General features: G+C 37.5%; 1 protein-coding gene across 1 annotated transcript in view; it reads right to left on the reverse strand.

The window, feature by feature from the left end:
- RPAC43 (RNA polymerase I subunit 43) overlaps positions 1-9,970 on the reverse strand; it is a 62,025-nt gene extending 52,055 nt beyond the window's left edge. Inside the window, exons 1-5 of the mRNA XM_089460673.1 lie at positions 9,622-9,970; positions 9,217-9,402; positions 8,781-8,910; positions 8,529-8,618; positions 8,168-8,355 (exon numbers count right to left, since the gene is read on the reverse strand). Of these exons, the coding sequence (XP_089316799.1) occupies positions 8,168-8,355; positions 8,529-8,618; positions 8,781-8,910; positions 9,217-9,402; positions 9,622-9,735 (708 nt within the window). The 5' untranslated portion in view covers positions 9,736-9,970. The remainder of the gene's footprint in view (positions 1-8,167; positions 8,356-8,528; positions 8,619-8,780; positions 8,911-9,216; positions 9,403-9,621) is intronic.
- Between the last annotated feature and the right edge of the window lie 4,682 nt (positions 9,971-14,652).

Raw genomic sequence — 14,652 nt, forward strand, 5'->3', positions numbered from 1 at the left:
GCAGTATGGTGGGAATTTTCAGGTTCAGGGGCACCAAAATTGCAAAATTTTGCAATTCGTATCTTAAGTCAAGGATCAAGTGCATCAGCATGTGAAAGGAATTGGAGTTCCTTTGACCACATTCATTCCAAGAAAAGAAATAGATTGTTATCTGGAAGATTTGAAGTTCTTGTTTATGTTCGTAGTAACTTGCAGTTGGCTTTGAAAAATGTGGCTAAAGAGTCATCCAATTCCTCTACTCCATGGATCAATCCTGTTCCAAATGCATCAATGGATGAAGTTGATTTGTACATTGATAGTGACATTGACAGGAAATTGAGTGATGAATCTGATGCTGAAGCATCTAGTGGATTCACAACTTCTACTACTCTTGATGATATAGAACTTTTTGATATAACAAGTGGGCCACAGGAACATCATGAATAAAACTTATGTTCTTGTTTTAAATTTCTAGTTTACTTTTTGCATGAACAATTTTCTAAAACTGCCAAGCTACTTTAAACTTTTGAGTTTATATATTTTGATTACTTTTTTATCAGATTGTTTTTCAATATATGAAATCTGATATGGCCCATGGTTTTGTTGAATTTGATATGGGTGCGAATGTCTATGATGGATTTCTCACCTTGTTTACTATGTTACATGTATGGAAGTTGGTTCTTTATTGGCACTCGCTTTCATGGTTTATAAAATTATGTGGAAATGATTTAAATGTTTGAGCAATAAGCTTATGTGTTTGCAATGTGCATTGTGGACTTTGAATTTGACTTTAAATTGATTTTTTTTATATATATATATACATATTTTTTTCAAATTTCTATATGTCGAATTTTATGTCGAACTTTATCGGAAAAATTTTAGGTTTCGAACTTTATTCGAATTTCAAGGTCGCCAAACTCGAACACAAACACGAACCTGGTGACTTAGTCGTCAATGTGATTAATGGTTAATGTGATTGCTACTAGAAATAATTGGAAATTGTTATTGGGCTGCAAAAGGAACATTGAAGTAAATTGTGCTAAGCATAGAACATACCATTGTTATCTAGAATTAACAGGTAACCTACAAGTCAAAAACTAGATAAAGGGGCAACAATGAGGTGTGACCCACTGTCACCACACCCACTACCTCCTGCCCTTTGTGGACTTTCAACACTAGGAGGCTTCCCTTTAATTAGGTCACCTAAGGATATATCAAATTCAAGGATCAAGGTGACAAGAGAGGCTTATATAGGACAATTCTTCTTAAGGACAAGGCTCTATAAGCGAGAAAGACAATTTGCATCCTCTAATAAGGCCTATTTAGGGATTAAGAGATAGCAATCCAAATGGATCAACTTAGAATCAATGGGCAAACCAAAGGTTTCCTAATGATGAATGTTAGCAACCAAATGGAACAAGAAACCTACAACAAGGCCCCATGTTGAAGCCTAGGGCAAGCTAAGGTTTCCTAGGGCAAAATCTAACTAGGGAAAAATTTAGCCTTAAAATGGATGGATTGGCCATTAAAGGGAGTTGATTTTGAGGCAATCAAGGCTCCTTCCAATGTTGAATCCTTCCACACACCAAAATTCCCTAACTAGCGGGTTGACCTTAAGAGGGCCGAAAAAACGATAAAGAGAAGGAAAATGAGTTTTAGGGTAAGATTTGTGTGTAATTGACCAATGACAAGGCCAGAGCCTAATCCTTGAGATGATGGAGTCTATGGGGGTGAAAATCGCTAAATCTTAGTAAGGAGTAAATGAAATTTGAAGCCCTAGCTCAAAACCCTACCTATTATTTTTGTGAGGGACCAAGGTCACTTGGGAGAGCTAGTTTAAAGATACACCAAATGGATTGCCATTCACATTCTATATATGAGTAATGCACACAATATCATTATCTAGATTCCATACATTGATCTTCAATAAAAACTAGCACAATGGAAACCCTAGATAACAAATCATTCCATACATTAGACATAGAATAATAATTTATCAAATCCAAGGCTTACTTACAAGATAAAATGCATGAACAATCCTTTATTAACCCAAAGTTAAAATCTCCAATGCCAAAGAAATAGCTCCAAGTAGCAAAATACACCATAGAATCACATCTCCACAAGAATCGAAGAAGGCCAAAAACTCTAAGAGGGCCAATTATGTCACAAGTGATAATAATCTAACACAACGAGCCACTCCTTTATTTATATGAGTAGGACTAATAATTAGCCTAATGAAAGCCCCTATAACAAGTTTGATGCTAAAACATGTTTGGCTTACAAGCCAACCCATTAACTTTATGAAATAAGCCCTAATTAGCCCACACGGGTGAGTTGTAAGCTCTCTAGGGCTGATGTCATCCAATGCAGGCGCTCCAAATGCCATGTCCAAGGGTGATGAGGTGTCCAAGGTGGTGAAGTATGTCAAGTCCATGATTTGAGGGTTGACCCTCAAATTCACCTCATTGCCTCTTGTGGGGTCACAAGATCCAGCTAGGGCACCAGAAAGTGGTCTCCATGGGTCTCCAGTGACTAAAAGTTGTTAATTTCATAGGGCATATTATTCTTTGCTTTAGATAATTACATTTTTTAACTTTTACATATATTGCATTCAACCCACATACATCTTAACATCATTAGCAATTATGTAGAAAGAACAATATCATCAACAATGCAGCAAAACAATAAAAGGAATATCAAAAGAAAAGCAGGACACCACGCTTTAGGTCAGTGACCAGAGCAAAACCCCACAAGGGGGAAAACCCATCCAAATTCTTCTTCTATTAGATATTCACCAATTGTTCAGCTGAGATACAAAGTGCATCCATAGTGAGATACATCATTACATCTGGCCTCCTATGACTGAATGATCTAATCTCTAGAGAGCAGTTGACATGTCACTATCTCAAGAAGCTATATTCATATCATTACTATCAATTGTCATCATAAATAATATATTGCCAAGTCTTCTTCAAGGACCCCGCCATAGATCACGGTTCAGAACCAAAGTCGTGTCAGTCAACAGGGTCTTTGCTTATATATTTGAATCAAGATTACAATCCTTATTAGGGTTTCTCTTCAAGGTCACTGGTGACAAGATCTCAACATGTATCTCAGAAATAATGTGAGCCATATAAGTTGATGCCACTGAGTGAATGCCACTGGACAGACCATAGAGTATATATATTATATATATATATATTCAAGACAGAGTTTTGATGCCATACATACTATGTATCGATGCCAACTATATCACAGAGGAATGAAGTAATAAATTGATGCCCATACAGTGATGTGAATCATACTAATGTGAGACCATATCTATTACAGAGATGTGAGACCAATTCTGACAATGCGAGATCATATCCAGAGCAAAGATGCGAGACTAATCAATGAGAAATCATAGACCAGCAAGGTGCAATAGCATAGTCTTGCAAGAGTACAATCATAAGAGTGAGAGAGTATAGTTTTGTGGCTAAGCAAGAGTATAGACCTATGGCTAAACGAGAGAGTATAGACATGTGGCTGAGCGAGAGAGTCTAGACCCGTGGTTGAGTGAGAGAGTCCTATAGATAGAGTAAGAGTCCTATAGCATATGCAAGAGTCTTGTAGCAAAGCGAGAGACCTTTAGCACGTCAAACAAAAACCTTTGCAAAATCCAAAGGGGAGATGCATCTGAAAGCGAAATTGCAGAGAGAGATATGAATCATCATGCCAAAGTGACTAACACGATTGGTTATTTATAGTTGATTGTGAGATCGAAGGGACGCGTCGATTGGAAGAGTGAGACAACTTGACGCTGACCTTAACCAATTTCAATTTTTTCAAATTAATATTTTTCCCTCCAAATAGATTGAAGTCAACGTGATGACCAAAATCAAATTCCTTTATTTAATCACTTCAAAATAATATTTCATAATCAAATGTAGACTAGGAAATTCCCCACTAGCTGCCAAAATTAACAAAAGCGGCCTCCTCTACTCCAACATTGAGGGTTTCTTAGGTGCAACAAGCCCTCCCTGGTCTCTCAATGTGAGACCATCCTCCTCTAGGCTCTAAATCATCTACCACCCATCAATCTATGTCAAGGTTGGCCTGGGGGCATGTTGGGTCCAACTATGTCATCCTGAAGAATCATCAAATATGGAGCAAAGTCATCCAACATCTTGGGTGCTTGAGATGATTTGGGACGTGTCATTCAATGTTGCTGCTAGGAGGCCCAAGAGTCTCAACACTTGTTAAAATTGGCAACTAGGGCCAAATTCCACCTTGGGACAGCTCATTTGATGGAGATGACAATTGCATTAAATTCCTCTTTTCGAGAGGGCCAAAATTGATATAAAGATCATCTCGTTTGGACAAGTAGAAGCGTGATTTTGAATTTATGCCCACATATGTGCAAATTGTTCAGGTCGGCCACATCATCATGTAGGCTCAAGAAGCCCAATGGGCGTGTCTCTTCACCCACAACGAATTGCATAAATACAATTGACCTCTCACCTCATTTGGCATCTTTATCACTCACACATTCTCTCTCCTTCTCTCATTGGTTTGTACTACATTGGGCATTCTTCTCTCTCACATGTGTGGATCAAGAAGGATGAAGCTGAATTACAGGGCCGAAATTACAAGAATTGACTGCAGTTTGACCAGCGTTGACCAGCACCTTCTGGGCATCATTTGACTTCGACCTTTTGGGAATATTTCTGTCTCAGCAGGCCACAGTTTTTGGCACAGAAACCGAGGTTTTCTGAGCACTTTGATCGCAGACCGAATTGCAGGTTGACCACAGAAAATCACAGTAGTTTTCTCTCTCCTTTGACCGAGGTTGACTGGACTGTTTTGGGCTGACTTTGACCTTCTGATCACGCTGAGTTTGATTGGGGAAGACCAAACTATTTGGAGGACATTCTATTGTTGTTTTGACCAACGTTGACTTTCTAGTTAGGGTTGTTGACTGCTGCAAAAAATCGCAGATTTTGACAGGCCTGTTTTGACTTGAATTTGACAAGTCAATTTTGACTATTGTACTCTCTCTCTCTCTCTCTGCTGAAATTTTTGATATAATTATAAGAAGAATTGATCAAAGGGTTTTCCCCGCATTGGGGTTTTTCCCTGGCATCTGCCAAATCTGGTGTCCTCTTGTCTTGGCTTGTCTTCTGCATTTTGTTTCATGTTCTATCTATTTTTGCAGTTAATGTGATTAATGGTTAATGTGATTGCTACTCGAAATCTAAATTGAAATTGCTATTGGGCTGCTTAAGCAACATTGAAGTAATTGTGCTAAGCATAGAACATACCATTGTGAACTAAAATTAACAACACTTCACCTATTTGTGCCAATATGCTTCTCTAAAGGGCTTGGGTACCTGTGGAGAAGGTGCCCAAGACCTGGGCTGCTGAACCACCTGACATGAACAACAAGGGTTCCAATGAAAGCAACTAGTCCTCAGGGACAAAGACCATCAATGCATCTAAGTAAACCAAACTTGAATGTCATGGGCAATTTAATACTTCAAACAAGGATCCCCTTCCAGAATCAGGACCTTGATCTCACAAAGATGTTTTCTCCCTTGGTAGGGGTGGCTAAAGGTCAACCCTATTAGGTCCATCTAGCCCCTAAGGGGAAGTAACATTTCCCTAGTCCACCCTTCAATTGATAGGTATTAGTGAATAGTAATGATGGTAACGGAGGGTTAAGACTTCATGGCCAAGTGACATGGCCAAAGGGACCAGCTAATGGGTGTGTCCACATCCTAAGTGTATAGATGTGAGGAGGGAGCATTCGTGGAGGCATGAATTACAGCTCGGCTTTTGTTTTTCCACCCCTCTTGTGCACCTTATACTTCTTGATTTTTCTTTGTATTACTGCCTATAGCTCAAGGCTTGGAGCTTGCTTTGTAATATGTATGATGTAGCAGTTGTATTACCCCTTCAAGATGAGTCAGTTTATTGCTCATTGGGGTTGGGACATGCAAGGGTTCCTTTCTTTGATGTAATGAAGCAATAGTGCTCAAATTGCTAGAAAATTACCCTTACGGTTATAAGAAGCATATGACAAATTGCACCAGTATCACAGTAACTCTTCTAATTGAATGCACAGCAGTCAATCAAGTCGTTGATTTTACCAACAATGCCAACAGTATATAGCAGATTGCAAAATTCTCAATCGCACTCCTGCTATTACACCAGAAAATTTTGCTATACAGCATTCATCAATTTACAAACAGTAGCAAACTTTATAGCAATATACATTAATTAGTCCTATCAGCAATACTGAATACTCGTTTGATACATATACAACCAACTTACAAGTCCTTAGTTTCTCTTCTGTCTCACAAATCCTTTTCCGCTCAAATTACATCCCACAGATTTGGCTTGAACCGACCCTTGCTGCTGCCTTAATAGATCTCACTGCTCACCAGGCTTCAGAGAGGGTTTATTCTGTCACAATTGACCCTCAGAAGGGATCTGCCGCCTCAATCGATCTCTGATACTGTCACAAATGTGATCCGCCACCCAGAGATCCGCCGCCCATAGATGCCTTAGGATCTTGCTGCCACAGATTAAGGCCTTGTAGCAGACCTACGCCACCCAGATAAACTTCGTTGTCACAAAACTAGGTCTCTGTTATCCCAGATAAACCCTCGCTGCCCAGATTTACTTCACTGCCCCGGATATGGTCTTAAAGGGGAGCCATTGTCCTGAAGTGGCCTTCAGAAGAGGCCCACAATCACACAAGATTATTCCCTCAAACCTCGCTGCCCAGAACAAAACTCAGAAGCCCAAGGATATGAAAAACTTGGAGGAAACAAAAAAAAAATAGATGCAAGGAAGGAGGCATTGCAAGATGTCTTCAAAAAAAGGCAAGTGAAGCAAAGGCAGGAATGCTGGCTATTGAGGATGAGCTTAGAAAATGGAGAGCAGAACATAAGCAACACAGGAACGCAGGTGATAAAAGTTGTTGCTGTGTTTCTAAGCTATATGTTATGATAAAGGACTTCTCGCAGGGCTTCATGTGGCAGTTAAGAATGTATTTTTGTCTACTTCCCCTATCAAACATTTCTGCATCTAGGAATCTTCTCCAATTAATCATCCACTGGGGACTATGCCTCCAGTTGAAGGGGATGTAACCTGAAACAGTATTGTTGGGAATCCATCAAAACATAAAAGTTCACACCAAAGATTTTTAAAGAGTCTTCAGCAACGTCCCCACCTTTGGCATTTTTGTTTACATATCCATTGTTCGTATGAATTTAAATATTTTATTAAATTCAATCTCTAACTCAAATCTACTTGCTAGTCAGTCTGTTACCAGAAAGGTTTTTAACTTTTTATCAAACATTTCCTGATTCATTGAATTATATTAACAAGTAGTTTTCTACTATAAACAATGCTGGATTGTCTATTCCAGGCTTTGCATATCTTTCATTGGCTCCTAATTGGCTTTTTGGGAAGCAATTTACATTTTAAAATTTAAAGCCTTTTTGGGAAGCAATTTAAGTTTTGAATTTGTAAGTGTATAGGACATTTTTTAAGGGAGAAAGTTCAATAACATTCCAGAGCCGCTACTTGTCTAGTTTTGATTATGCAGAACAGAAAAAAAACAGAATATTCTTACAGCATTTTTTAGCTATGTATTATTCTAGAAGGCTTCTCGCAGCTACGCATATTTGATTATATGAAATTGTTTTTGGATCATAATAAAGAGTTGTTAATACCCTTGAATGTGGAATTTTAGGGATAAGCACCACCATTCTCCTACCACTAAAACCTGTCAAATGACAGCTTCTAATAATGGTTTTACACTGCTATCCTTGGACATCCTTAATATTGGTTGTAGGTCTAGTACCAGATCCATAAGTTACATCCTTAATATTGTTTGTAGCCTTGTAGATCTAGTACCAGATCCGTAAGTGGTAAATATAAACAAGAATTAAGTTGATTGAATTATTTTTAATCGGGCCATGCAGTACTTCAAATAGTTAAAAAATAGTACCACTAAATATAGACAAAATGCTAACACCTGTCTTCCGATAACTTTCAATAAACATGCATATACAAAACTTTCTGCGGGCCCTTTTTTACACTTCTTGCACAGAAGAAAGAATTGTCTCAATGCTAGACTTAACAAAATATTTAATAAACTCGAAATTTTGAAAAATATTTAAAATCGGAAAAAGCTTACCTGACCCGGCCTAAGTTTGGAAATGATTATATCCGGATATGTTGGACAAATAGGATCACTGGAAAATTCTGGAAGGGAATCTTGACTACAGTTGAAAGAAGTGAAAGTTTTTGATTTGGAAGATTGATCTGTAGATGGCTTTTCATACTCACTTCCATTAGGTAGCCACGTGAGTTTATCTGACTTTACTGAAATGTATGAAAGAACACAAGATTACGATAAATTACACGACCACCATCACATAAAAGGAGTCTTTTTACAATGGATTGGGGGATCAATTTAATCATCAGGCCCTCTAATCCGTCAATAAACCACTACAAAAGAAATAATAACTGCTGCCCGATGAATCACAAGGCCTTACCCACTGAGTTGATCACATTACGACCATCCTTCTTACAGGTAACATCTAGCTTGAACACAATAGTATTCTTCTCATTTGCTGGATCACTTTCTGTAGGGAGAATAATAACAAACAAAAACCTTAGACTAACAAACTTTCATCCAAAACAACCTATTGCCAGCAGATATAATTGATCTTTCCAAGCCAACAAACAAAGTATTATCGAACACAAATTACATCTGGTGCTCTGAGAATATTCTTTTGCTTGCTTACCTGATTTGTACTCAAATAGTCTTGGATCCACCTTAATCGGTATCAGACCTAACCTGTGAGCTAGAACTTCATCCTGGATAACAGATGTGTTGTTTGCAATAAGAACCTTTTCTATAGCCATAGTTGGAACCTGGAATAATATCCAATAATGTAAGAATTGAAGTATGGGATCGGTCACAAACTTGAGCATCAAAAAAAATGATGTCTCTAAGTTTCTGCTGTAATGCACATCTGTCCACAAAGCTAAGGCCTACATGACATGTGCAATAAACAATTTCCTAGTAATCAAAATGATGATCATTGATAGACAACAGACACCAGCAATCAACCATGGACAAACCCACTATATCAAGCGAACCAGCTACAGAAAATCATTCCATCATACAACCTAAAAATTAAAACACCTATCCAAAAATAATTAACAACTAATACAAACCTCTGCAATAAGAATGCGTCGAAAGGCGTTTGCAAGGGATGCATCAATGCCAATCATATCAAATTCAATCTCCTCCTCATTCAAGGTGGTAACTTCAACTGCAAAGTTTTTGCAGAAATCATTCAAGCGTAAACTATTGTCAACTCCATAGGAGACGTATGTTCCGGAGTATTGGATGCCCTCTGTCTACAAAAAAATTGAACTTTAGTACGTACAAGTCATTTTTCAATACTAATAAAAAACCTCACTTTTCTGTTTCTAACCAGGATTTGCACTCCATTTTTTCTCACTCTAATATAAGAAAATAGAAAATCTAATTGAAGTAGGGTTTTCAGATTGTTGTATTGAAAAGATAGAAACCAAAAAAGAAATAAAATATTAGAGAGAATCATTCATAGAACCTACATGAGAAGGAGCGTCGCCAGCACAAACGACTCTGCTTCTCTGCAGTTCTAAGTGTGGGGGAAGCTGCCCCTTTGGGATATCCGGCATGTCCAGCGCTGAAACTTTCTTGGCCATTGTTGTTGATGATAGCAAAATAATTGCCGAGCCTACTCAAATGTTGGCTGTCCAAAAACGAGTCGTGTGCGTAAGCAGTTAATGGTTTTGCAGCTAAAACCCCAACGTCATAAAACCTGTCTAAAACCCCGCTCCCCCGGTTGCCCTTCTCAACTCTTTTGGGCTAGCGAGTTTTTGGCGAAAATACAAGTTCTTCTGAGGTCGATGTTGATCATAGAGTGATGCATACCCACCCAAAAACGACCGTACGCTCAATAAAGAATAATTTTCCTTATTTATTTGCATTCCTGCATTAATGTATATCGGATCTTTGGCACCTATGATTATAGATACATCAAATTTATTAAACTTATGAGGCTTACATTAGTTAGTTTGTATGGGTTTAGTCCTTACAAGGTTTTATATTCAAACTTTAGTTTGTATGGGTTTAGTCCTTACAAGGTTTTATATTCAAACTTTATTGGGAGGGGACGAGGAATATAAGTTAGTTTGTATGGGTTTAGTCCTTATAAGGTTATATATTCAAACTTAATTTTATGGGGAGGGATAAGGAATAAAAGTTATTTTGGGAATTAAATTTTCCAATGGGGTCTCATCTCATAAACAATTTTGATAGTAAACTTTTCATCATGGATTGATCTTTTATCTTCCAATCAATAAGCAGGTTGGTGTCAACTTAAACTCAGCCTATTTACCAAAAAAAATTATAGATACATTATAAAATTTTGGATTTATTTATTTATGTAGTATTTAAAAAGCTTTATACATTAAATTATAAAATGTATGGGAAGTTATAGATACATTATAAAATTTTGGATTTATTTATTTATGTAGTATTTAAAAAGCTTTATACATTAAATTATAAAATGTATGGGAAGTTTGGCACCAATTATTAAAGATATATCTTAAAATTTAGAATTGTTTATTTAGTATTTATAAGAATTTAAAAAGTATAATTTAATCTCTTTTTCTTTTTTTCTTTTTTTCTTTTTTTGCCTTTTTTTCCTTTTTTCTTTTTTTTTTTAGTTTTGTTTAAAATTTTCTCTGATCATGAGGTATTGGAAGAGGCGGTCATCACTCACCATCTCCCGAGGATATTAATAGAAGGGGATGGTGTAGCCTACCCCTTAGGACAATTTCATGTTTGACACTTATGCCCACACACTTGTTACCCAATGTATTAACACTCCCTTGTTCGTGATGGTTGGGGGGGGTTATATTTAAGACTTCAAGACTGCATCGATCGAATGAAGGTGGGACTTCTCCTCTCTTTTGCTAGCTTGGTCACACAATCACTGAACCAGGAAAGTGTCGTCGCTAGGATAAAACTTGCTTCTTTATTGTTGACAGTGTAATTTCACTAAAGGTTTTTTTTGGAGTTCATGATGGTTCTTGAGAGGTAGACATATTTGTCGGCAGTTGGGTGGAGCAGTTTAGCTTATTAGAGGGGCTTCTCAATTATGGGAGTTGGATTTGTCATACGCATCAGTGGCATTTCTAACCTTCAGTGAATCTAAGGAGCATCTGGTGTGGCTTTTGTAAGGTATTTTCTGGCTTGGTGTTGGGTCATGTTCATTTGAGTAATTTATGTTATCTATAAGTCCTCTTTGTTGAAACTAGGTATTCCTGCATTTGTGGAGTCGCCTAGAGTTTATTTGGTCTCTTGGTTGTCTGTATGTTTTCTTAATGAGTCTTGTTACTCCCTTGTCGAGTCTTATTGACCAACCTCCAACAACTATGGTTTTCATGGTCCTTCCAAGAGATTTATAGATTTGCCATACATGTTCATGTGGCTTTTGGCATCTGGTTGGTCTGTTTAGTGTGTTGGTTCTTATTCAGGTTGTGGTGTTGAGTGACAGGGGTATTTCCCTTAATTTTTGGTGGTGGTCCCTCTCTAAAACTCTTTATGGTTGTTTGGAGATTCGGTGGCATCCTTTTAACTATAAGCCCTCTCTGTGTCTCCTCTTATGTTTGTGTTTGTTGTTTAAAAGAAGCATGCCATTTCTTGTTGAAAATTTGTCATCATTTGGATTCGGAGAGGATATTTCAGGAAAGTTTGCAGAATTCAAAGGCAAGTACTCCCTAGTCTGGTTGGTATCATGGGGGGCTCTAGGTTTTGGTCAATGTTATGTGGTATTGAAACCTCCCTCCTCCCTCTTGGTTGTGGTCCTCTATTGGTATTTGGATCAAGACTATGTTATGTGTGAGGCTTCCTTTGGTCATCATGTGGGTGTGGGGGGACTAACTCCCGTTTATTCCTTTTGTCATGAACAGGTAGAGTATGTAGTGTCGATGGAGTCTAACTACGCAAGATAGTCAAAATTATATAGGAAGAATTGATGAGCAATCTCAGGCGTAAGAGGCAACCTCTTGTTGTCATGCATCAACCTACCCTAACACCAGAGCAGACATTTTGTAGTTAGAATCCAAAGTGGCTCAAGAACCTCACTCTCACTTGGATTCTGACCTAGTTGTTGAAGTACCCAATTAGCTTCTCGACCCTAGAAAAACTAGGGGACAAAGGAACCAGTACCAAAACTATATCACTTTGCATTGGGAGATGAAAACTTTCCTTGGAAGGTTGTTGAAGAAAAAGAGAGGAATGGAATGACATTATATCTTTTCTCAATGATATTCAAAGGATTTAGAGGCACCAGAAATATTGTCTGGAATGAATGGATGTTCGTCTTGCTCATTTGGAGAGCCATCTCCAATGCAAGGGCAAGTTATCAAGCCTTGTTGGAACCAGTGCATAAGATCTAAAATCAGTGACATCACGAGACTCCTAGTCTCATCTCATGTCTACTCTTATCCTCCAACTGTTATTTTTTGTAAAGGTTTTGGTAGGAATAGTTGTTGTCCTTTGTGGAATTTTGTATAACTAGTATGTGGATAAGTGGGTACTCTGGCCTGAAATTTGGCCTATGGCCAATGTCCCAGTTTCGTGGACATAATGTAAATATCGATATATCGGGGACGTAATTTTAAAAATTGCAGGTATTAGAAATTTAACTTATAAAAAAAAAATATTTAAAATCTGGTAGGGATTTCTTAGAATTGTAAGTTTCAACTATGTAATTTATAAAATTCAAGTGTCTCAAAGGTTTTTCAGGGCACAAAATCTATTTATGGGTTTTTCAGGGCACAAAATATATTTATGCATAAAAAAAAGCATTTTAAAAAACATGATCTTGCCAAAACTTGTTTCCAAGATTTATGTGGGGAAAAAAAGTATAATAGTTAGGTTGTGCCAATAAAAAATGGATATATATTGGTGTTTGATTAAGATGGACTTATATTGGTTTATTTTATTAAAATTTATGTTTTTGACATTTTTTGGCATTTATTTTATTATTATTAGAAACATAACATTCACTTAAGTTGTAAATGTTATCTATAAGAACTTAGTTTAGCGTTATGATCCTTACTTCTTAAATATGATAAGGAACCAATATTACAGTCGTCTTCAAGGGGGAACCTCCTTTTACAAAGAATACAATGCATATACAATATTTGATGATCCAAAAAATAGGTCTCTTTATTGTATACATGGGAGACAAAGGGTACAATTATATTAAAATGGTACCATGAGGGGTTCATGCCTACATAACAATATGCTAATAGGAATGTAATCACTTAATATTTGGGGCTTCATAAGGAGTTTTGGGGCTTATATGGGACTTAACATGCCCCTCCCCTTATTGTAATCCTAGCTTATACATGCATACAAGAACGGGTTATATCGTAGCAACAATAGGAACATACGTAAATACACAAAGAATAAAGGAATTTCGGGAAGAACTTCCAACCGAGTTTATATCAGTCTTGATATGTATTTATACATAAGAGATGTGGTTGGAGGGCTTGTACTCGCTCCAACCAATCATTCCCTTTACCTCGTACAATTATTGTTTGTTACTCACATTTACTTAGTCTATTATGTATGATGACTTACATAGGCCTAAGGGGCCCTTATAATACCTCCCTTATCCTCGGTGCCTTGCTTGTCCTAAGCAAGGGTGAAACAATGTATTAGACCTCTACTCTTGCTAAAGTATCCTTATTGTACATCAACAATGCATATCAGCTTGCATAGGTAACTTTGTTGCAATAGTCACCAGCTAGGTCGGAAGATGCATGTATACTTGATATGTTTTTGTATGATTAGTTTTGTTGTGCTAATAACAATTACAGAGTTATAAACATTTGCTTGCTTCTTGCTTTTTGTGCTAAGGTTTCCTTAGTTATTGGTGCTTACAAACAGGTAAATTTCCTTAAGTTAAACAAGACACTCATGAGAAGAATAGCTTCAAAAATGAATAATGAACAACAAACATGTACAGTGCAGCAAACTAGCAAAGAGACACATTAACGTAGTGTTTTGATGAAGGAATTCACCCCTCCTGGGCTACATCTCCTTGGTCCAGCTTTCATGACTTGGGCCTCTATATTAGCTCAATGTGGAAAAATTGATGTTTAGAAAGCTCTATGGCTCTTGATACCTACACCAATGTGTTCAGAAGGTCCAAATTAGCCAAGAACACTTCTTTCTGATCTCAATTTGTGTCACAGATCCATTTGGGCACATCAACCCCAACTTATAGATCGATACCATTAGGGCCCATCAACCCCTAATGCAGTTGTTACATGCCCTAAAGAAGTTGAACATCAGAATGCCTCATTTCCCAAGAAGTTCCATCACTGAAAACATCCAAAAACTGCCTCTAAGAAGATCAGCGTAGGTAGGCCTTCATTAGGGTGCGCTACAATACAAACCATACACTGTCAGGGTGCTATGCAGCGCACTTGGTCCCTCTGTGGCCTGCGTTGGGCAAATTTGAGTGAATTTTTGTGAGGGTTAAAAGATTCCTTATCCATTGGAAGCCTCTAGAAGTTTCTCAATGCCACCTACTCCTT

The sequence above is a fragment of the Pinus tabuliformis genome, chromosome 7, assembly GCF_031772625.1.
Source record: "Pinus tabuliformis cultivar Carrire ecotype Pingquan chromosome 7, CPIR1, whole genome shotgun sequence".
Taxonomy (NCBI): domain Eukaryota; kingdom Viridiplantae; phylum Streptophyta; class Pinopsida; order Pinales; family Pinaceae; genus Pinus; species Pinus tabuliformis.